The following is a 23,757-nucleotide window of genomic DNA, read 5'->3' on the forward strand; positions in this document are numbered from 1 at the left end:
TTCTGCCAAGAAGGGTTGTTTTTGGTGAACAACACTTCATTGGACGGTTCGGTCACTTGGTGCCTGATTTCTACAAGGTGGTGAACCCCTTCAAAACCCAGTTCAAGTGGCTCTGGTGGCATTCAGCGCCTTACAGCCCAGGACCTCTGTTGATTGCACTGTCCATGTAACCCACACCAGGATAATGTTGAATCTTTGTCCATCTCTAATAGCTGGTTGACGTAAGTGGTTACTGAGTCTGCTACTGTTTCCAGTTAATGACATGGGTTCTTTAGCTCAAGTGGTAGAAGATCATGCTTTTAGCATTGAAGGTCCCATGTTCCAACCCTGCTATCAGCCCAAGCACGATCAGTTACATCTACATCAGGCTTTGCAAGTCTTATTTATTCTTTCCAGAAAGCTATTTTACTTGCAGTTATCATTGAGAGAGCTATTTGCATTTTAAACTTTCTGAAACTATGACCTTTGGAGCTGATATTTTGCATGCTTAGTCTCAGTTTTTTGAAAATCTTGAATTTAAACAGAACTCACCTTTGCATCTTCAGGTAAAATCAGTCAGAGGGAAAACAGGGTTGCTTGACTTCAGTGGAGGGGCACTCCTTACCCCAGTGATTAATTTGGCCTAGCATGTTTATTTGCATATGCAATCAATTACCTATGCAATTATTATGCCAAAAAACCCAAGTAAATACAACTTTATTGTTGATGCCAAATAAAGTAAGGAAATTCACAGTAGTGAGGCCAGAATTTCAGATAATTAAGGTGAACACTTGTGGACCTCATTTACATAGTTACCGTGACTGCATTTTCAAATCCATGTAATTAGCCATTTGGATGAGCAATTTCCCAGTTTACGTGGGCATACCTCAATTGTCTGAATAACTGGCCCATAACTCCCACAGACACTGTAACTCAGCATTGTCAGGAGTATAGTTAAGGCATAAAATTAATGCCCAAGGCTCTACCATTTTTGCTACCCCAAGCAAAAAAATGTTAATGGCATACACTGTGAAACCAAATTCCACTTACTGTTGCTCTGATTAATCATAACTTTGAATTTCCTGTTGTTTTGTCTGTTTGAATTCTCAGCCATTAAATGAATTATTTGCATCAACATAGTTTTCTGCTGCACTGATTAAATAGGAGGAATGTGTATAATATTTTTCTGTTCCAATGACTTGTATATATATCAGACTAGGTCCTCCTTTGAAAGTAGTTTAATAAAAGGATGCTACCAACTTGAATTTTTTTTATATTGACTTGTTAAAAAAAAATCTAGTTTCTGATAGAACAGTCTTTAAATAACATCCACAGAATTGAAAATATACATAGGGACTTTTCTGCTTCTCCCTTGATGCTTATAAAGATCTTTTACTAGCGGAGGGAACGAGCAGACCCAAGAGTTCAAAACCAAACCAGTTCAGACCCAACCCCATCTCTTTCCTCTCCCTGCACATACCTGCCTACTGCCTCTTCAGTTTCACCAGCAGCTTTGCTGGTGCTGTTACTGGTAAGCACTTCCTTGCAGAACTTGTGGGAAAGCAGGTGTTTGAGCCCCTGCCCTCCCATGCCTCAGTTAAGTACAGGAGTGATGGTGTTATGCTACTGCCATTTTCCTCAAACCGGGGGATGCGAAGAAATAGCCAAGGGGACACAGACAGACCTCTCTATTGTTCTCCCAAGTCTCCACTTTCATTTGAAAACAAAACAAGTCAACCAATAAACCAACCAACACAAAAACCCCTAGCTCCTAGGGTTGTGAAGAAACCATTCAAAATATAAAGCAAGTGTAACAAATGCTCAGATGTCTGCCTGAATTTGCAGACAGCCTGAAACAATAGATTCTAAGTGTGACCTTTCCCATTTATTTTAATGGGATGTGAACTCAGATGCCAATTTAAACAGCAAGTTGCTAACTATTTCATAGCTCGTCAAAGCATGTAAGAAAGGCAAGGATTTATAGTATCTCAACCTTAACCATTATAGCAGAGCTGCTGCTCTGCTATAATGAAGATCTATGCATGCATTTCCCAAAGTGGGATGGGAGGCACAAAGGACTACCTGGGGGAGTGTGGAAGATGTATACGTTACATTGAGTAGGGCTCATTGTAGGTAGTTTCATTTTCTTGAATGGGGGAGCATCAGCTTTCAGAAGTTTGGGAAACACTATGCTAAGAAAATAAGGCAGGCACTGAACAGGACCATCAACTAGAGGGTAAGAATGCTGACTGTCCACAAAGTGCTGCTGAATGTACAAAGTCAACAAACCCTAAAAAAAAAGGACACACATTTTTCTCACTTCTCATTCAGTTATAGGAAATGTGGCTGTTCCCTGTAATACTAACAGGTACAAATTTTTCAGAAAGAAATGATAATGATGGCTTTTTAAGCCTGAAATGGCTCAATGAGTTCTGGCCATGGCTCCTAGGAAAACAGCGTTCATTCTTCTCTAAATAATGTCCTAGAACTCCATCCAGCTGAACAAACAAAATGATCGTTTATATGTTGTGGATGTGACTCTACTAAAACATCTTAGATTTAATGAGTTTCATTGCAACTAAGCCAGGCTTCCATTCACATAGGTTTACTGCTGTAATGGAATTAGTTATATGTTATGGTCAAAAATACAGTTCACATGGCAGTACAACAGCAAGACAATCTAAGGAGCTATCCTATAGCTAAGTTAGGAATGTCTATGCTACAGCTTTGACTGCTGGAGCTGCCCCACTGATAACCACAGATCTCAAAAAATCCTACTGTAGATGCAGCCATAGAGTAAAGGTGTTTGATGCAATTGATTGGTCTAAGAAAATCTCAACTATTTCTGTGTTTTTGACATGGTGTTACTGTAGCTCAGTGTGTGGGAAATGGTGATGAGAATTCAATAAAACCTCTGGGGATAAGATTTACGGTCTCTGCAAGCTCATATTTGAAAGTTCCCACAGCAGCTTCTGGAGTTTATCCATGTTAAATTTGAAAAGCTCATTGCTGTCTGAAAATATTGCAGCTCCCATTGTAACATATAGCACATAAAAATTAGCAGAATTGAAAGACATTGTCAACAGTTCTCTTTCTCAATCTTTTCTCATACATTTGATGACACTTTGTGTATAGTCAGTGTCATTCTGGGGTGCAGTCCAGACCAGTGAGGGGTTATGTCACCACCTGCTCTGCAACTTGGGGTCCCTCCCAATGCTTTGCTGCTGTAGCTCCCAACCTGGGCTGCTCACAAACAGCCAAACAGCATGTAGGTCACACCCTGAGCGTCTGTGCATAGCTGCAGTCCTGATCCAGCAGCTCTGACCTCAGCAGCCTGTCAGTAACACACCAGCCACACTCTGGCTTCCAACCTCCTTGGTTACTACTTTCAGGCTGACCCCAACACACTCTCAGTCTTGATTTTCCCCCAAAACTTGTGTTCTGTGCTGCCCAGCCCTCTCCTGGACAGTTCAGATATTAAAGGTTCGTTGGCCCTGTACGGGGTCAATAGCCAATAACCAACAGCCTGTTATTTCAGTTACCAAGCAGCTCAGTTTAAACACAACACTGGGTTAGTTGAGATTAAAAAATAAAACAAGTTTATTTAACTACAAAGAGTGAGATTTTAAGTGAGTACAAGTATCAGGTATTAAAGTCAAAAATGGCTACAAGAAAGGCAAAGATAAAATGCTTTCTAGTAACTAAAACTTAACAAACTAAACTGGTTCAAGGTGAAATCCTTAGCACATGTTTCCAGCAACAGGGCTGACCAAATTTTCAGATCAGGATGTCTTCCTCCTCCCCCCAAAGTCAAAAGGCTGGTTCCTTTGTTGTCTCAGGTGAAAGAGAGTGCAAGAGAGAGAGAGACCCTGGTATGGGTTTTGCCCCTCACCTTTATAATCCAGTTCCCCTTTGAAGTGGATTCGTGTGAGGGTTACCCCTCAAAACAAAGTTTATTCAAGCCTTAAAGAAGGCAAAGTGGAGTCTGGGGGTGAAGGTGACCCAAGTGTTTTCATCTCCCCTGCGTATGCTGAAATGTAGATTTGCCTTGTCTTCTTCCTGCTGTCTCAAGGACCCTGTTTACTACTTATATGTAAATTGAGGTAAACACACATTTCTTTGTTTAGGATAGACCTGTTTAACCACTCCTGGCTAGTCAGGCATGGCTTTGAACACATGCTACCAACATCATACATGGGGAATTCATAACTTTACATGTAATGTTGCTACATACATTGCACCATGATATTGATGACCAGTGAGTTATTTGTTTACCTCACAAGGCATGTATTGTACAAAGATTATTATACTAGTGTGTATGATGTGAATACAGGGGTGCAATCGATCAAGTCAGTTTTCCTGTATAGTCAATTAGCAAGGGAGCAATAGGCTAACTAAACTGAAAAGAGTGACCCTTATATAGGGTGACCAGAAGTCCCGATAAAATCGGGGCCATCACGATATTTAGGTGGTTGTCCCGCGTCCCGACCGATCTTTCGCTTCGCCAGCAGCACTGGTTTTTTTGTTGTTTGGTTTTTTTTGGTCTGCCGGTGGACCCCACCATGTGTCCCGATATTTTTTTCATCTCTCTGGTCACCCTACCCTTATTAACATCTATAGAGTAGAAAATCGCTTAGGCACAGATTTTTAAAGTTATTTTGGTGGTGTTACATTCAGCATCATGATGCCTAACTAAGTTTAAAAGCATAAAATATAATTTTTCAAAAGGGATTTAGGCACTTGGGAGTCTAAATTCCATAGTCAGTTGATGGGATTTAGACTCCTAAGTGCCTAAATCTTTTTAAAAATTAGATTTAGGCTTCTAAATCTGTTAGGCATTGTGACACTGAATGCAGTCATTTCTAAATACCATTAACAATCTGGGACTTCATCTTTTTTTTTTTTAAATTAAATCACAGCATACTTTTAAAGAGTGTTCAACCAAAAATCGGAATTTAAAAAAAAAAGTAAATTTAAAAAGAAATCAAGCTAAGAAGATGCTTTTAAATAAGTGATACAACTAACAGTGAAGTCCATTTGAGTAAGAAGTTTGAGTATCGTGTTTTATTTGTGCAAGCAAAATTTGCCACCAGAGGCTTTGACTGAAAAACACTGCCCCACACTGGGTTTTATCTATGGCAAAAGCTACAGAATACATGGTTCAAAATCTCCCCTACACAATTTCCTGGGGAAGAAATGCAAGAGTTCTTCACACAGCTTTGGATAATTTATATGGTCTGTGATCTCATGGTTGTAAATGACCTCAATAGTGTGTGTGTTTACCACAGTTTGTCCTGACCTTGCCCCAACCCAGAACTGTCAATACACATGTACCTACTGAGGTCTTTTATTCCCTTCAAATTAATCACACAAATGACATAATGTAAATTTTAGTGTATGACAGTCAATTGTCCCTAGTCAAAAGCAAATGTAGTTTAATTGGCTGAGACCTTTCAGTTTATCTGCTTAGATTTCTGGAATTAAGTCTTTTCTTAAGATTATGTCTGCGTTTACTAGATACATATTGGACTGTGCTTCACCACTGGGGAAAACTTGTTGCACGTATCTTTTATCATCTGTTGACTAAAGGCATTTATAATGTAACCAGATCGGTTTGCTTTTATAGGTCTCCAGACTAGATTTACTGCCTAGCTTTTTTTTTTGATTGCTACTGGTTGAAAGTCTCTCGCTAAGCTGTAATAAAATGTACAGGCAGTGTCACTTTTATTATTCAGAGCAGTAAATATTTGGTTGTAGATATCTAATCTGTTCTTTCTGCCAGTGTTTTTTTGGCATCAGATGATATATATATATAGATCTGTAACTATGCAAGGGGTTGCAGCTAGAGCACCACAAATGATCGTAAAGGTTAGAAAAGTAAAAGTTCTGTGGCTTTAAAAAAAAACGATAATAGAGTCATTTCATACTTGTGTATTTTTAGAAACATTTAAAACACAGCTCTCTTGGAGGTTAGCTAGAGTTTCCATAATGGTTGCTAATGTGAAGTTCATCTGGCACAAAATGTTCACAGTTCCAGCTCTTATAGATTAAACGATGCTGGTTTGATGCAGATGAGAGACAGGAGTGAGTATTCATGAGGTTTGTTTCCCCACACCTGTCTTTCTGTGGCTTCAGCAGTTTGTGATAATGTGTGGCTGCTTCTTCTAAGTTTTGCAATGGAGCTGACAGTTCTTTGCGGTTGCCCCCAGCCCATTGTAGCAATACACTAGCAGTGCTCTCAGCGACCTGGGAATCGGTAATGAGATAGATAGAACCCTTGCAGCAGTTCAAATGCAGCCTTGGGGCAGTAGCAACCCCAGGTTGTTATTATCCAGTGGCTATTAAGATCTCAATTATGAACACTGTGCCACGGTCAGCACCTTTCTTGACACTCCCAGGAAAGTCAAAGGGGTATAAAGACTGAACTATTCACTCAAACACTACTGTAACTGGTCTCGGCATGAAGAGCCTGCAGTCTACTGGAGGGCACTGTCGGTGTGACTGTCCCTTTCCTGTGAGTACCGAGGACTGCCGTCTCCATGGCTGTCGATCTAGCACCTTTCCCCAGCACTAAATTTACAAAGATTTGTTTTTTAATTCAAAAAAGCATGACAATATAAAACGTGACAGTTAACTCTCTGGTTACCATGGAAATAGCACCAGTCATTCTGTGAGAACGTGACAGGAACGTGGTGAATGCCTTGGAAACCACAGTTACTGCTTGGGACAAGAGAATCCGTATAGAGAATACATGGACTAACCTGTATCCTTCATCCAAGACTTGAGCTGAACCAGGCTCAATCATTTTGAAAAAATTGTGGCATTTTCTTTTATAAAATTGTTTTGCTGCCTCCGCAGTTCCTGGCTTTGAAATCCAAGATACGCAACAATAATTACATGAGTCTGTCCTGGTGCTTGTGCTTAGCCAGATCCAGGAAATCTTAAAAAAAGGTGATCTCTCAAGCTATTAAAAAAACAACTTTTCAAATGCTCATTCCAACAGAACCTGCGAACTCTCCCAGAGTTGCCCATCTCTCAGTAATTATATATTAACATGCTTACGACCATGGCCACGTTGGTTTTTGTTAAGTCAACACGGTCAGATCACATAGTTCCCTACTAAGCAAGTCTCCTGTTGAAATCTTGGTCTGAATGAAAACTGCAGGATTGATCCTGTACAGGCTACTTCTACCTCCTCTACAAAACAGAGGCCAACAAGGGGAGGACAGAGAAAATCCTATGTTGAAAAAGCAATGCTTTTCATCAGCTCGAAAACACCCTCAATATACATAATTCAAAATACTATTATGTCACCCCATAGCACCCTGCACTCAGGAGTGGCGCCAGGGTTTTTGGCGCCCTAGGCAGGGGTCCTTCCGCGCTCCCAGTCGTTGGCAGCAATTCTGCGGCGGGTGGGGGGGTCCTTCCACACTCCCGGTCTTCGGGGCACTTGGGCGGCGGGTCCCAGAGTGAGTGAAGGACCCGCCGCAGAATTGCCGCCGAAGACCCGGAGCGCGGAAGGACCCCCCGCCGCCGAATTGCCGCCCCCACAAATCCTGGTGCCCTAGGCAACCGCCTAGGTTGCCTAAATGGAAGCGTCGGCCCTGCCTGCACTCCTGTTTTTATTGATGATGACCCTGAAATAAATCTCTAGGTTCAAACACACCCCAACCTTTGCAGCAGTCTTGAGTCAGGTCCAAATGTCATAGCTAGCTCTTACCACCAAACACCCTTCAACTTCGGGAGTATTTCAGTCAAAGACAAAATGTGCAGTTAGAGTTGAAGAGGAGAAAACACCTTTTTCACCTTGTGCAGTACCATTATTTTCTTCTTAGCACTTACAAGTACAGTACCCAGCAAACATTAAGTATTCTTCACCCCTCCTTTGGGAGGCATTCCCATTGTACAGGAGGGCTGGCTCAGTGCCAGAATTGAAACCTGGCTCCTAGTCCTTTACACAGATCAGCCCTCTGCCTTTGCCCTGTACATTGCAGGCACATTGATTCCTGTTTTCCAAGGAATCTTAACACAGCCTCTCCCCTCGGAACTACAATTTTGTTCCTGAATTTAATTGTTCAGTCTCAAGGCAAAAAAAGACACCCTGTTTGCACTCACCGGAGTTGTTTGTCCTCACAGAGGAGGGGAGTTGTTGGTGGGCAACAAATTTTGAGTCCTTAGAAAAACTGTCCCATTATACTTAACTGTGATGCTTGGAAGGACAGGAAATAAAGCAATAAAGAACTGATCAGATGAATGCTCCTTATTTCTGTTGAAATGCATGATTAATAGGTTAATGCAGGAGGATAAATGATCAGAAACAAAGGCATCTGGGGAGTGATTACCATGTAAAATGTTTCAAAATACGTCATGCAATTCTCTCATGTTTTTATTTCAGAAAGATGAGAAAGCGACAATAGCCAAGATGAACAGACAGCGCACCAATTCCATCGGCCATAACCCTCCACACTGGGGTGTGGATCGCCCCTTTTACAACCATCTGGGTACTCACCAGGTCTCCAAGGAGATGAAGAGAATGGTAAAGATGTTTTGCTTTATGGAATATTTATTATTATTATTATTTATTTATAGAGCACCAGGGGCTGTGAATGGCACATTGCAGAAAAATAGGGCACAGTCCCTGTCTCGAGGAATTTACAGTCTAAGGGGCCAATGCTGCCCACACTTACTATTGGACATGGTGAATATTACCTTGACTTCAGAAGGACAATTCACAGCAGTACTAGGTACACCTGGACGCAAGTGTTTTGTGGAATTGGGCCCTAGGTTATTTGAGGATCACTAATACTGAGATGGGAGGTTGAATGCTTTTATTTAACTCTTCACCATGTTGAGAACACTCACCCCACATTGAGTGAGAAGAGCAAGTTTTCTACTAAATATGTGTAGACACCAAGTTTTCCATATGTAAACGAGATTAATTGCCAAAGGTTATTTTCATTGCTTTGGTTTTTTTGTGTACACCTACTGTAAGTAATGTTATCATTTATAGTCATTGGTCTCCAGGGTCCCTACTAAAAGGAATCTTTTTCATGACTTGCAACTCTCCAAAGGAAAAGTGGCAGCTCCATCACTTTAATTATTTAAGATTGCACTATACATAGCACTCGAGAATACACTGTAAAGCATATGTAATAGTTGACCTATGGCAATAGGTCTCCAGTTCCTAGCCTTCCTTTGGGAAAATTGAATTTGATATCCAACCAGTTGCCAACACAACTTCTTGACAGGGCAGTGCTGCTCTCTGGCTCATTTTAGGCAACATTGGAGATGGTGAGTCTTTATTTCCCTGTATTCCCTGCAAGAAAGATGAAGGAAAATAAAACACTTTATTTTAATAGGCATTTCATAATAGTAACATCATAATAACACTTAGCACTTTTGTAGTAATTTGCAGAGTCACATTGTTTTACAAACATTAACTTATTAATCATTGATTAATCAAAGCTTTTAAAATAAATGAATTTCCTTTAATCTACATTTCAAATTAATTCAGGGCAAAATTAAAAATGTGTCTCGGTTACAAATGGATATGTCTCTGAGATTGTAGAATCCTAGAAGTGTAGGGCTGGAAGGAACCTGAAGAGGTCATCTAGTCCAGTCCCCTGCACTCAAGGCAGGACTAAGTAACAACTAGACCATTCCTAAAGGTGTTTGTCTAACCTGTTTTTAAAAATTGCCAATGACAGATTCCACAACTTCCCTAGGCAATTTGTTCCAGTGCTTAAATGCCCTGACAGTTAGGAAGTTTTTCCTAATGTCCAACCTAAACCTCCCTTATTGCAATTTAAACCCATTGCTGCTTATCCTATCCTCAGAGGTTAAGGATAACAATTTTTCACCCTCCACCTTGTTGCAACCTTTTATGTACTTGAAAACTGCTATCATGTCCCCTCTCAGTCTTCTCTTCTCCCAACTAAACAAACCCAATGTTTTTTAATCTTTCCTCATAGGTCATGTTTTCTAGACCTTTAATCATTTTTGTTGCTCTCCTCTGGACTTTCCCCAGTTTGTTCACATATTTTCTGAAACATTGCGCCCAGAACAAGACACAGCATTCCAGGTGAGGCCTTATCAACACAGAGTAGAGTGGAAGAATTACTTCTTGTGTCTTGCTTACAACATTCCTGCTGATACAACCCAGAATGATGTTCGCCTTTTTTTTTCCCCCAAAAAAGTGTTACACTGTTCACTCATATTTAGCTTGTGATCCACTGTAAGCCCCAGATTCCTTTCTGCAATATTCCTTCCTAGGCAGTCATTTCCCATTTTGTATATGTGCAACTTATCATGTCTTCTGGGAGTACTTTGCATTTGTCCTTATTGAATTTCATCCTATTCACTTCAGACCATTTCTCCAGTTTGTCCAAATCATTTTGAATTTTAATCCTATCCTCTAAAGCACTTGCAGCCCCTCCCAGCTTGGTATTGTCCGCAGAGACTTTATAAGTGTATTCTGTATATGACAGCCAATTGGAAATTACAAACTATATACACACACATATTTTGCACACATAATTATGTGGCATGTCGCATACACCCCCATATATTTTTGAAATTGCAGCGCTTACTGAGTGATAGGAGAATTATTTTTTTGTTTCCACTAAGCATAATTAGGTATGATTGAGGGTCTCTGCATTTTTCTGCAAACTGCTTATCATTAAGGCTACGTTTTAGTCACGGGTATTTTTAGTAAAAGTCATGGACAGGTCATGGGCAATAAAAATTCACGGCCCCTGAGCCCTGTCCATGACTTTTACTAAAAATACCTGTGACTAAATCTTACCTGCTGGGAGGGGGGCGCTCCTGAAAACTGCTGCTAGGGGGTGGAAGGCAGCATGGGGTGACGCTTCTGCTGGGGGGGGCAGCCCATGCCCCCATTGCCACTCTGAGCAGGGGTCAGCCTGTGGCACTGCCACTGATCCTGGTGGGGGACGGCCCATGGCCCTCCAGCCGCTCTGGGCGGGAGGTGGCCCGTGGCCCCACCACCACTGCCACTTTGGGCAGGGGGCAGGCTGTGGCCCCACTGCCACCACCGCTGGTCCTGGCAGGGGATGGCCCAGGGCCACATGGTTGCCACCACTGGTCTAGGCAGGGACAGCCCAGGGCCCCGCTGCCACGGCTGCTGGTCCCGGACCACTGCTCCAGGACAGCACGGGGGAGCAGCCAGTGCTGCTAGAGCAGCGGCCAGTGCGGCTGGCCCCTGGGCTTTCCCAGCTGTTGGGATGGTCCTGGAGTCAGCTGCACCAGCGCTGCAAAATTCACAGAGGTCACGGAAAGTCACGGAAGCCGTGACCTCCGTGAATGATTCGCAGCCTTACTTATCATTGACATTACAAACCAAAAAGCTATGTTAAAAGAACATTATTCAAGTTGCAACATTAAGCACTCAGAAATTAGGAAATTCCATCGTTCAGGTGGCCGGGCTCACAGCAGCTAGGAGCAGCCATTACAGGGAAAATCCAACTTCACCCCATAGTTCTGGGCTGTAAGGAGTATGCTCAGCCACTCTGTGATGATTGCATGCAAAGTCTGGTCACACAAAGGGGTTGTGAGGGGCTCAAATATGCTCAGTGAGGATAGAATCTTTGGAGATTTTAACTGGTAAAATCTAAAAGTCTCTATGGAGCATGTGCAAACTGTGATTTTCTCCCCCAAAGGCTGATAACATGGCCAAATGTAGGCAGACTTTCACAGGCATGGCAAAAAACACATTGCTGACACAAAGGCCACTCCCCGGCCAAATTTCAAGTCCCTGCTCCAAAGCACGGGGATGCTAGGACTGGAAATTATTACCAGAAATTTTTAACAAGGGCATAACAAAATTTTCCTAAAAATTCAGCCAAATGCAGACCTCTGCATGTAAAATTTCAGCCCAAACAATTAGTTTGGTGAAGTTATAAGCAACTGAAAACAGGGTCTTTTAATGGGAAGTGTCAGATAACCTTAATTATAGGTGGTGCTACCAGTCTGCCTATAATATCTTTTACCTTCACAATAATGAAGCCTAATCCATTTGTATCCCTATAGTCATGTGATCTTGTTTAATGAATGCAGGCTTTTTTTCCCTTCCCAAGCTCTTTAAATGTAGTTCCATGAAATAGCCATAACATATTATCTGTCTTGGCAGTACATTTTGTTAGTGGACGAATCTATGTTATCTTTTCAGTAGTTCAGACTCAATAGGCATGATGTTATTAGCAAATCCTAATCAAGATAGCATGTAATTATAAGTAGAAGTTTCTTTTGAATTGGCTTGAAAAGGGTTGTTGCATCATCCTATTCAGAAATGAGGAGTGAGCATGCCAAATGGTATTATGCTTCATGCTGTTAATTACAGTTTGCCATGTCTAGCTCCTTGTTCAGTTGGAAAAACATAATTATTTATTGACATATCAAGATAAGATAAAAAAATGTGCTGCCAATTGCTTGGGGGTGGGAGAGAGTTCTGGAACAAGGGAAGACAGTGTCACTTTCTCATTCCTTTACATATCTTGTACCTTAACTTGCAATGACTTTTACTTTTAGAAAGAGTCTGCAGCTCAGAAATTCTTTCCTGGTAGATCAACCTCCATTCCTTTTAGTAGCAGTTAATACTTCTTCGTTACACTGATGGGAGAATTTAATTTGAGAGGCTGACGTTGTCTACAACTCTTTGTGTCAGATTCACTCTCAAAAATCAATTTGAAACTGACTCCGTTTTGTTTTTTTACTTATTTTCAGGTTTTGAGACTTCCCCCCCCCCCCCCACTATTGCTTTTACACAACACTTTCCTTTTGTTTGTGATGCTGTAGCCAAAAATAACACCTGCTTTCTCCATGGAAAAGATCATTTTACTGTCCACTAGGCAGGTGGTTTGCTGTTTCAATCATAGGTGGGATTTTTTTCTCCCTTAAAGTAAATTCTCCTTCTGCAGCTTTGTAACGGTTAGCTTTCTACCCTGCCACATGGGCAGTGCAGTGGATGTGTGTGGTATAAAATACATGTTGCCGCTATTGTATTAGATGCATACCCTGTGTTGTGTGCACACAAGCACATTATGTCTGTAAACTATATGTCTATGGGTAAAATAGACACAAAATATGGGTGCACAAAAATATGTGTAGGTGGACACAGGTTTTATCGGCACTTAAGTGGGATGATGTCATGGCTTTGACCTTCATGAGTAACAGTCATCCCAAACTCCTGGAAATGTACCCTTCCCTACATACCACTCACTGTGCATTTTTTCCCATTCCCTGCCCATGATGGTGTGGTATAAAGGTTTTTTGTTGGCAATCCCTCGGGGTCAGGGATGCTCTTTTAGCCAGGTTTTTATTTTTATGGGTTCTTTGGTGACCGAGGAGTCCAATCCTTGAGCCGCAAACTCGTTGGCAAACATTGCAGGTAATGTTGGAAGGCAGTGTTGGGCCGTGATTGCTACATGACAATCGTCTGTCCTTGCTTTTCTGGCATTTTTCTGTGACCAGAGCAAGGCGATTTTCCTCAAAAGTGATCGTCCCTACTCTGGCAAGTCTTGGCCAGTCCTGGCCTACTGTCTCCCAGTGCATGGTATCTATGCCACATCTCTGAATGTTTGTCTTAAGGGTGTCATTAAAGCATTTATTTTGGCCTTCCTGTTGTCACACACAAGAGAAACTACACTCTTCTGAATTGCATTTCCTCAGCAAAGACATTTTGGAATCAAACTTCCACATTCAGGAGGACAGAGAGAAATGTTCTAATGGCAATGTGATTATTTTTTTAAATCCTGTATGTGGGGGCTCTGAGGTTTGAAATATATTAATGTTACTGGGTGAGATGGATTAGTGGTTGCAGTGCCCATACCTTTTTTCCTATAACTTTGTAAGCTTTATCTTGTCACTTCATTGTAACATGACATTTACGTCATGATGCAACGCAGCCATCCTTGCAGTGAGACACCAGCCCGGTAGAGCACTTCTCACCAGCAATGGGGCATTGGTAGCGGGAGAGCACTGGGTGCTCTGGGAAGTAGCTAGTCCTCACCTTCTCTTTGTGTTCTGGGGATGGGTTTCCAGAGGGCGAACTAAGTTGGGCTAGAATCACACTGTGATACCAACAATGCAGAACATCAAGTTGACACATTTGGGTTAGGTTTATTATTCTCAAACAAAGAGTGTTCACATGGGCCAGGAGATCTTTTTTTTTTTTCCTGAACCACTTGCCTGGTCCCAATCTTCTAGCGAAGATCCAGAGTGGAGAAAAGTAAAATGGGGTTTGAATCCAATGAAATTACACCCTTGCTGGCTCACTCGGCCTTCCCTGACAGCCTCTGAAGCTCTTACTCGTAGCCTTTCCTGGGGTGGTAGGCAGATTGATTATCTTGGATGGCAACCTGGGCAGCAGTGACCATGAGATGATCGAGTTCGGGATCCTGACAAAAGGAAAAAAGGAGAGCGGCAGAATACGGATCCTGGACTTCAGAAAAGCAGACTTTGACTCCCTCAGAGAACTGATGGGCAGGATCCCCTGGGAAGCTAATATGAGAGGGAAAGGAGTCCAGGAGAGCTGGCTGTATTTTAAAGATGCCTTATTGAGGGTCCAGGAACCAACCATCCCGATGTGCAGAAAGAATAACAAATATGGTAGGTGACCTGTTTGGCTTAACAGAGAAATCTTCAGTGAGATTAAACACAAAAAAAGGAAGCTTACAAGAAGTGGAAACTTGGTCAGATGACTAGGGAGAAGTATAAAAATATTGCATGAGCATGCAGGGGTGTAATCTGGAAGGCCAAAACACAACTGGAGTTGCAGCTAGCAAGGGATGTGAAGGGTAACACGAAGGGTTTCTACAGGTATGTTAGCAACAAAAAGAAGGTCGGGGAAAGTGTGGGACCCTTACTAAATGGGAGACGTAACCTAATGACAGATGATGTGGAAAAAGCTGAAGTACTCAACACTTTTTTTGCCTCGGTCTTCACAGTCAAGGTCTGCTCCCAGACTGCTGCACTGGGCAAGACAGTATGGGGAGGAGGTGAGCAGCCCTCAGTGGTGAAAGAACAGGTTAAGGACTATTTAGAAAAGCTGAACATGCACATGTCCATGGGGCTGGATCTAATGCATCCAAGGGTGATGAGGGAGTTGACTGATGTGATTGCAGAGCCATTGGCCATTATCTCTGAAAACTGGTGGTAATCGGGGGAGGCCCCAGGCAGTTGGAAAAAGGTTGGCTATGAGTCAACAGTGTGTGCTTGTTGCCAAGAAGGCTAATGGCATATTGGGCTGCATTAGTAGGAGCATTGCCAGCAGATTGAGGGAAGTGATTATTCCCCTCTATTCGGCACTGGTGAGGCCACATCTGGAGTATTGCATTCAGCTTTGGGTCCCCCACTACAGAAAGGATGTGGAGAAATTGGAGAGAGTCCAGTGGAGGGCAACAAAAATGATTAGGGGGCTGGGGCACATGGTTTATGAGAGAGGCTGAGGGAACTGAGCTTATTTAGTCTGCAGAAGAGAAGAGTGAGGAGGGATTTGATAGCAGCCTTCAACTACCTGAAGGGGAGTTCCAAAGGGGAATGGAGCTAGGTGGTTCTCCGTTTTGGCAGATGATAGAACAAGGAGCAATGGTCTCAAGTTGCAGTGGGGGAGGCCTAGGTTGGATATTAGGAAAAACTATTTCACTAGGAGGGTGGTGAAGCACTGGAATGGGTTACCTAGGGAGGTGGTGGAATCTCCATCCTTAGAGGTTTTTACGGCCCGGCTTCACAAAGCCTTGGCTGGGATGATTTAGTTGGGGATTGGTCCTGCTTTGAGCAGGGGGTTGGACTAGATACCTCCTGAGGTCCCTTCCAACCCTAATCGTCTATGATCTTCTTCCTCCCACTCCTCCATTCTTGATCTTCCTGCCAAGTAGAGCAACAGAGCCCATCCAGGAGGTTGCCAGCTAGCACCAATCAGGGCACACTACACCACTGCCCAGGCCCCTCTGTTTCTGGCTCACTGCCATACATGTGAGCCCTCCCTGTGGGGTCCAGATCCCCAGGACTCTGCTTCATTCCCCCCTCAGTGTAAACTGCCTCAGCTCCTCACAGGATTTCCACCAAACCCTCTTTCTTTGCTTTTTGCCAGCATCAGCACTATATCCCTCTGACAGTTAAAGACAGGGGAGGATGGGAAACAGACACCATGAGAAATACCTGCCTGCTCCAAAAAAAGTAATGGAGAAAATAATCTGCCCTGTGTGAGAAACTGCTGTCAGTTGGCAGACTCTGCTGTAAACCTTACTAGGCCACTGTTCCTTTGATGGGCCTGTGTTTGTTGCTTGTGATGCCTCTTCCAGCATAAACAGTGTAGAGCAATTAGAGTCATCTCACTCATGTTAATTAGCCAAAGCAAACCGTGTGGAAGAGACCTGGACAAGATCGGCATTGTGACTGCACAGAACTGGAAAAGAGCCAGAGTAACTCTGTGAAAGAATCTGCTGTCAGCTGGTTTCTGTTTTTGTTACTCTTAGGATATTTTTTCTTTCTAAAGCAACGGTAGTGGACCAAGGATAAACTAGTATTTATTCCCCCCATGGAAATACAATTTTGTTTGCACAGTGTGTGATATACACAAAGAAACAGAGTTCCTGCTCCTCACTGTTACACACTCAGATGACTTGAAAATGTGGTGATGATGAGGATGTTTTCACTTGTTCAATAGTAACAATACTTTGCTTTTCTGGAACACCTTCCAGACTAAGATCTTGGAGTGTGTTAAGTGTATGAATGGATTTTAGTTTCTCACACACCCAGGAGGTCAGGGAATATCTTTGTGTCTCAGTTCCCCCATCTGTAAAATGGGAATGTAAAAACTAAATCTCCTGGCCAAGGTCACAAACACAGTCTGTAGCAGAGCTAAGTATGGTACATCTTTGAGAAAAGGAATCTTATTCTCTCTCTCAGGACTGCCCGTCTGAGCTTTTACATTGGCTCCTTGATGAGTTCCTGGAAACCACTGACAAATTGCTATAAAATGCAGCAGATTGCAGCCAGCCATACCTTTAATAAGAAAGTGCAACCCACAGAGATCACATGCCCCAGCACGCAGTGTTCCATCTGGCCGCAAGTGGAAGGATAACGTTGTTACCAGAGGAATTGACAGGCAGGATGGTTCGGGTAGACTGGTGGGAAGCACTGCTTATTGCTGCTCCACACGTGTGCCGTCCTCAAGTGTGTGCTGCTGACTCATGGGTGGGAGGCCAAGAGCTTGCTGATTGTGCCCCTCACCAGCAGACTTCATGGGGCCCCCGTCCTCGCACTCAGCAAGCACTTGGAAGGTGCAGCAAGTCCTGATACATGCACTAGGGGAAGAAGTCTGCCTCTGCCTTCTGATCTCAGTCCATTCTCCATAAATGTACAACATGGAGGGAGGCTTTTGTCCATGTAGTCTCAAACGAAGGGTGACAAGTGCGAGAGTCTTTGGTTTGTAAATATTGCACACACACACAAACTACTTTGCAACCTTAATTGTGTTCTTTTAACAGAAAGCACTCAACAATCAGGAAATGCCAGCCCCCATGTGCCTCTGCATTATAGTAGTTTTTAATTACATGATAACATATTAGTTTTTTCCCATAGGACTTTTGCCTCAATCAGTGCACAGAATGGACAATACTCACTTCAGGAGTGGTTATTCAATATTTTGTTTTATCTTCATTGCCCTATGGACTATTTTCTGCACATCATTCAAACCCTGCTCTGAAGACAGAATTTTGAATTTCCATGCTGGATTCTGTGGAAAAAGTAGTAGGTGACCATGTAATTAAAGACTATCATAATCCATACACACCATGGGGCTGAATTAAGGTTGCACACCATAATCTATAATAAACTAAAGTACTTTGGCTTCAGTCAGTTGTTGTTAATTTTAATAACACTTGTTTGGCTTTCCAAAAAAAAAAAAAATGCCTGTTTGCTCTTCTCTTTGTGGAGCTAAGAATAATTTGTTTTTACCAAAAGTCCCTTTTAGTGCCAATTGTCTGTCATGGTGGCAGAGTTCATCCCTTCACCTGAAAATACACAGATTGGAAAGTGCCCTTGTGGCCACTGGACAGTTAGGTTTTGACCTTTAGAAAAAGCAGTATGACGTGCATTGTGCTATCTAGTTCGTCATAGGGCGCCTCCAGCTTTTTTGCCGCCTCAAGCGGCAAAGCAAAACAAACAAACAAACAAAAAAGATTAAGCCACAATCGGTGGCACTTCGGCAGCAGCTCTACTGTTCTGCTTCATTCTTTGGTGGAAATTTGGCGGTGGGTCCTTCGCTCCGAGAGGGACTGAGGGACCCGCCGCCGAATTGCCGCCGAAGGCCCGGACGTGCCACCCCTTTCTATTGGCCGCCCCAAGCACCTGCTTCCTTCACTAGTGCCTGGAGCCAGCCCTGTTTGGTCATGCATAAGTGCTGGCATGGGTTCCAAAGGCTACCATATGTTCATTATACTCCTCTTATGCTGAGTGATGTAAAACTGCGTAGGTTGACAGCTAGCACGTGTCTCAGGGAAAAGATGGGGCTTAATTTAGAATCAAGTAAAAAGCCCTTTTAAGCAAGCATGAGCAAATTTCTCAAAATGTCACCTGAGTCCTGGTGTGAACTCCAGGCATCTCCCCCCATTATTGTTTCACTTAGGGTATGTCTACACTGCAGTTAAAAACCCATGACTGTACCATGCCAGCTGACTTAGGCTTACGAGGCTCAGGGTAAGGGGCTTTTTAGAGGCAGTGTAGCTGTTTGGGCTCCAGGACTCTGTGAGGTTGGAGGGTCCTAGAGCTCAGACTGCAGCCTGAGCCCGAATGGCTACACTGCAATTAAACAGCCCCTTAGTCCGAGCCCAGCTCAGCTGACATGGGCCAGCCTTAGGTTTTGAATTGCAGTGTAGTAGACGTACTCTTAGAGGGAGAGGATCTGAAACTGAGTAGTTTTAGGAATAAAAAGAAATTGAAATGTGCAATGCTAATTTGAAACCAACCATCAAGACTTCACACATTTGGATTCTTTCATGTGAGTGGGTGGGAGAGATGCTGAAGAGTTGAGCAAAGGTAATGGAAAGATTTGAGAGCTGCTGAGTTAAGCCCGTACTGCACATGGGTCCTGTAGAGAGCAGAGGCCGAGCTACAGGTTCAGTGGACTCTCAATGAGAGCTTTAAGTCTCCAAGATTATTTTCCTGCTTAGTGGATTTAGTTCTACAAGAGGGGAAGGCATGAGCGGCTCCTGAAAGGTGTCAGGCTCCCTCCACTCCCATTGTAGAGAATGGGAGACGGAGCTGTTCAGGAGGCACTCAGCACCATGCCAGAATCAGGCCCATGGAGAGGCAAGCTGATTTTAGAGGTCTGCTCCAATAGGGTGACTGCTCTGTTAGCTAAAAACCAGGGGTTGGGCTAGGGAAGAGGAAAGAAAGGAATTTTGGGTGCAAATGTCTATGATTTTAACTTTGATTTAACTGAGGCCTGGTCTACACTGCACAGGTCAACGTAAGGCAGCTTATGTCGACCTAATTATGTCAGTGTACATACTACAGCCTTGTTCTGCCAAGGTAAGTGCCCTACTACACCGACACAATAACTCCGCCTCCACGAGAGGCGTGGCACTTATGTCAGTGTAGTTAGGGCGACGCAGTATCTGTGGATAGCTCTGTGTACACACTGCATTCCTTACATTGGCTGTTGGCTGTCTTGTCAGCTTCACGACTCCATACTGGAGCTATGGAACCACCATATAAAATGTTTAATACCTCATACAGGCTAAATACAATGAAAGTCAAACTTTATTCTGGTGGATCAAGACTGGCAATCATCCTGTAGTAAGTTATTTAAAATAATGTTAAAAAGTCAGCACTATTGTTTTACACATAATTAGCATATAGAATTTGAAGTTCTACAACTGATATCTGGAGTGTGTGTGTCTGTATGCATGCATCCGATGAAGTGGGTCTGTAGCCCACGAAAGCTTATGCTCAAATAAATTTGTTAGTCTCTAAGGTGCCACAAGTACTCCTGTTCTTTTTGCAGCTACAGACTAACACGGCTGCTACTCTGAAATGTGTCTGTATGGTAATGAGTTTGAGTGAAGGGGACTTGACATTTATTACATTCTTATTTTTACTTGAAAACCTTGGAATTGCTCTAAGAATACAGGAACATTCTAGACCATTTTGTTTTGAACGGCATCTTTTGAACAAACCATTTCCCCAAATGCGTTACGTAATTAATGTAAATAATGTATCAAAAGCTTAACCTATTCCATATACCGAAAAGTCGCTTAAGACATTGAATCAAAGGTGTCAAATGCAGTCTAGAATGTGGACTGAATTATATGTTTAATTATTGTCTGTGGTCCAAACATACAAAAATAAGGCCATACGTTACCTACCCTTAACGCACAGCAGAACTCCCTCCGATATCATTGGGAGCTTTGCACAAAGATCAAGGTAGAATTGTGGCATGTAGTTAACAATGAATGCCAAAACTTTCTAACGGGAGCTCTGATTTTTTGAATGTCACAGTTCTTGGATGCTGAATCCTCAACAAAATCATTTCAGTGATGCTGCAGTTGAAGTCAATGAGAGATGTTGATCGTTGCTCAGTTGCTTTGATTTCAGGCTCCATGTATCTAAGATTGGGCACTTTAATTTTAACGCCATTTCGAAAGTAGAAAAGTTGTTGTTGCAGTCAGCATCACTTGGTGGGAGGGGATTAAGGATGGGAAGGAGTGATATAGAGAACTTCCCAGGTTTACTGATATTTCTGTCTTTGTTTCTTGGCCATTTGAAAGTTCATTTACCAAATTTGCAAGCCCAGTTGTGGTAGTTGTATGCACAGCGTAGGCCCATCACTCTGACCTGCTCCATGTGAAAATATGGCCCCTGAACTGTCATAATCAAGATTAAAAGTTCATGAAAAACTGGTAAGTGTGTGAGGCTCACACCCCTCAGGGGTGTTGCTTCTGGCTAAGACAGTGCTACATTTGTCATTATGGTTATTAAGATAACCTTCCAAGAAACATTTTGTGGGGCAGGGGATTCAGTGAAAACTTTCATTCTGCAGAAAATGAATCTGTTGCTGGGCCAGATATATCCACCATGTTGGCCAAATCTAAGTCACGAGCCAGAAGCTGGACACCTGGTACTAAATAATGTTTAAGGAACAACTCATCACTTTTTACTGCCTGTGAAAAGTTCCAATTGGCACCGTTGAAACTAAACCCTTCTAGTCATGAAATGGGTACAGCAAAGGGCAGGCGCAGTGGAAGCGTCCTAGACTACCTTGCAAATATGCCTCAACCTTGCTCTGTGGGTGCACACTTTTGCATAGTTTGTTCTTCATGCTGACTCATTCCTTAAAATCTTTGCTGGGGCTGCCAATGAAGCTGCCAATTGTTATGGTGGTGCTTTCCAACCATGTGGACAGTAGGAGGTAGACTGTGACTAGAGGCTGTCACATCCTTGGAGCTGAATAAAAAGGTAAAAGGCAGATGTAAGACTCTTCACCTTCCTTCTTAAATTTACAATAGCTTAGTTATTGCAACAAGTGTTCTCAAAGTTGGCATTATTATTTCAAAAGGCTCTTGACTTGAAACAGAAATAGTGATCTGCTTGTCATATATTTGACAAATGTTTTATCACTTCCTTTAAATAATCTGTATCGATCGGCAACTTCAAATAAACTCAGTCAGTTTATAAAGCAAGCAAGGAAATTAGAATGATTTGCACTGTTAGAGCAATAGGCACTCATATAAATCCATATAATAAAATTTTGGAACAGAGACAGCAATACAATGATCAGTCTTTCTCTCCCATTCCTCCCAAGCACTGTAATAAAAAATAATTACTCGTGACTCATTCCACGTAAAAGTAGGTTTTAAAATGTATCGGATCAAACAGATAGAAGACCTGTTAAATCATCTCATCCATCCCTCGTTAATAACTGTTGTCTTGGCTTTGTGCCGCCAGTGGAGCTAAGTGTGGATTAATATTCCTGAATTTACATGTGGTGGATTATTTTAGTTTTACAGCAGTTCTCAGATTTCATTACTTTATGATTGCAGTTAGATCGTGGAATGGTGTAGTCCCCTATGGAAAGTGGCGGAAGCTCTGGCACTGGGGACATTTAAAATGAGACTTGACAAAAGATTAGCTAAGACACTGTCTGGAACATTCCTTCTTTAGTTAATACATTGTAATAAAAGCCTTAATGTGTTTCCAGTTCATTTTTAGACAGGGCTCGAGGATTTGTACCCAAAAGAGGATCCATTTCATTGTCTTTATTCTAGAACTGTCCTTCACCTCCTCTGAACTCTATTTTTCTGATTTTTGTCGTGATGCCTGCTGTGTCACCCTTCCAGTAGCCATGGATTGATTCTAGCTTGAGCAATGCTGACAAGGGAGGCAAAGATCCATTTGAAACCACATCATGAATTCAATGTTACCACTTTGTCATACCACTGACATGCTGTTTTTGTCTTAAGGCTTGGTTTTGAGAGGTGTTGAGCACCCGCAATTTCCTTCAGGGTGTAAATTGTGGTTGTTAAATTGGGAGACTCTCTGACAAACCTACAAAGCTGGTTTCTAGGTTCCAGCAGCAAGAGTGCCACAAGAGGCCTCTAGTGCCATGTCAGAATTTAAGGGGAGAGATTGTCTCAAATATTTGGGGTCCTGATAATGTAGGACTTTAAATATTACAAGGCCACTCACTGAATTGCACCTGGAATGAAAAGGTGTACACATCTACATAGAAGAGCCTTAAACCTCACCAAGCAGAGAGTAAATTGAGTTACCAAGCTGAAGGACACTTGAAGAGAGGACCTAAAACAAGCTATGTAGATAAGACAAGGCCTGATTTTTCACAGGTATTAAGCACTTGCAACTCCTATATTTTAAGCTTCTCAACTGAGCACTATTGTTTAAAGCAGTGGTTTTCAAAGTTTGGGTCACAACCCAGTGCTGGGTCATGGAATGCAAGGCACTGGGTCACCTTGCTCAGCACCCAGGGACCCTGACCGCTGGCCAGTAGAAACTAGTAGTCCCTACCTGTTCTGACACTGCACTGCGCCCCAGCAGTGGCCAGCAGCAGGTCCAGCTCGTAGGCAGGGAGGCCACATGGCTCCGCACGCTGCCCCCACCCCAAACACCAGCTCCACACTCCCACTGGCCTCAAAAAGCATGTCGTTTCCACTAACAGGCATCATGCACAAAATGCGTATGCTTACTGAGAACAGCATAGAGCCCTAAAGTATGTGGAAAATTCCAAACACTGATTATGCTTTTCTGCCAATTGCTTAGAAAGGGTCTACTTGAGGAAATGTTATGGGGAAGTACCCCAAGATTATCTCAATTGAATCCCTGAGCAATGTTTTCAGTATCCCAGTGAAGTGCTTCTGTGCAAATAAGGAGTATTTCCTTTAATAATATCTCAGCCTTTTAGACGGTGCATTTAAAAAAAATCAGCTTGCAGGTTCTCTTGCATAATAATTCCATTTTATGAGCTTTGCTGTATGAAGAAGCCATCATTCATTCAAAATGGGAGTATTTGAAGTGAATAATTTAATTTACTCAGCTAAAGAGGTTCCCACTAAATATAATTTTAAGCTGCTTCTCCCTTCAATTAAAATTCAAGTCACTCTTAAATATTTAACCTCATTAGATGAGAAGAGTCACAAAAGAAAAACTGAGTAATATATTTTTGCTATACCTGATGTATGCATTTTTGAGTCTTTCATTTTGAGAATACAGCGTAAGTTGAACTACTAGTATAGACGTCTCTCA

At 42.5% G+C, this 23,757-nt stretch overlaps 1 protein-coding gene across 4 annotated transcripts in view; it reads left to right on the plus strand.

Moving 5' to 3' along the window:
* The window catches only part of ADCY5 (adenylate cyclase 5), a 307,748-nt gene that overhangs the window by 232,355 nt on the left and 51,636 nt on the right, over nucleotides 1-23,757 (plus strand). For all 4 annotated transcript variants that reach the window (XM_039495153.1, XM_039495150.1, XM_039495149.1 and 1 more), the window contains exon 8: nucleotides 8,375-8,515. In XM_039495153.1, coding sequence (XP_039351087.1) covers nucleotides 8,375-8,515 — 141 coding nt within the window. The remainder of the gene's footprint in view (nucleotides 1-8,374; nucleotides 8,516-23,757) is intronic.

This window comes from Mauremys reevesii, linkage group 11 (genome assembly GCF_016161935.1).
Source record: "Mauremys reevesii isolate NIE-2019 linkage group 11, ASM1616193v1, whole genome shotgun sequence".
Classification (NCBI taxonomy): domain Eukaryota; kingdom Metazoa; phylum Chordata; order Testudines; family Geoemydidae; genus Mauremys; species Mauremys reevesii.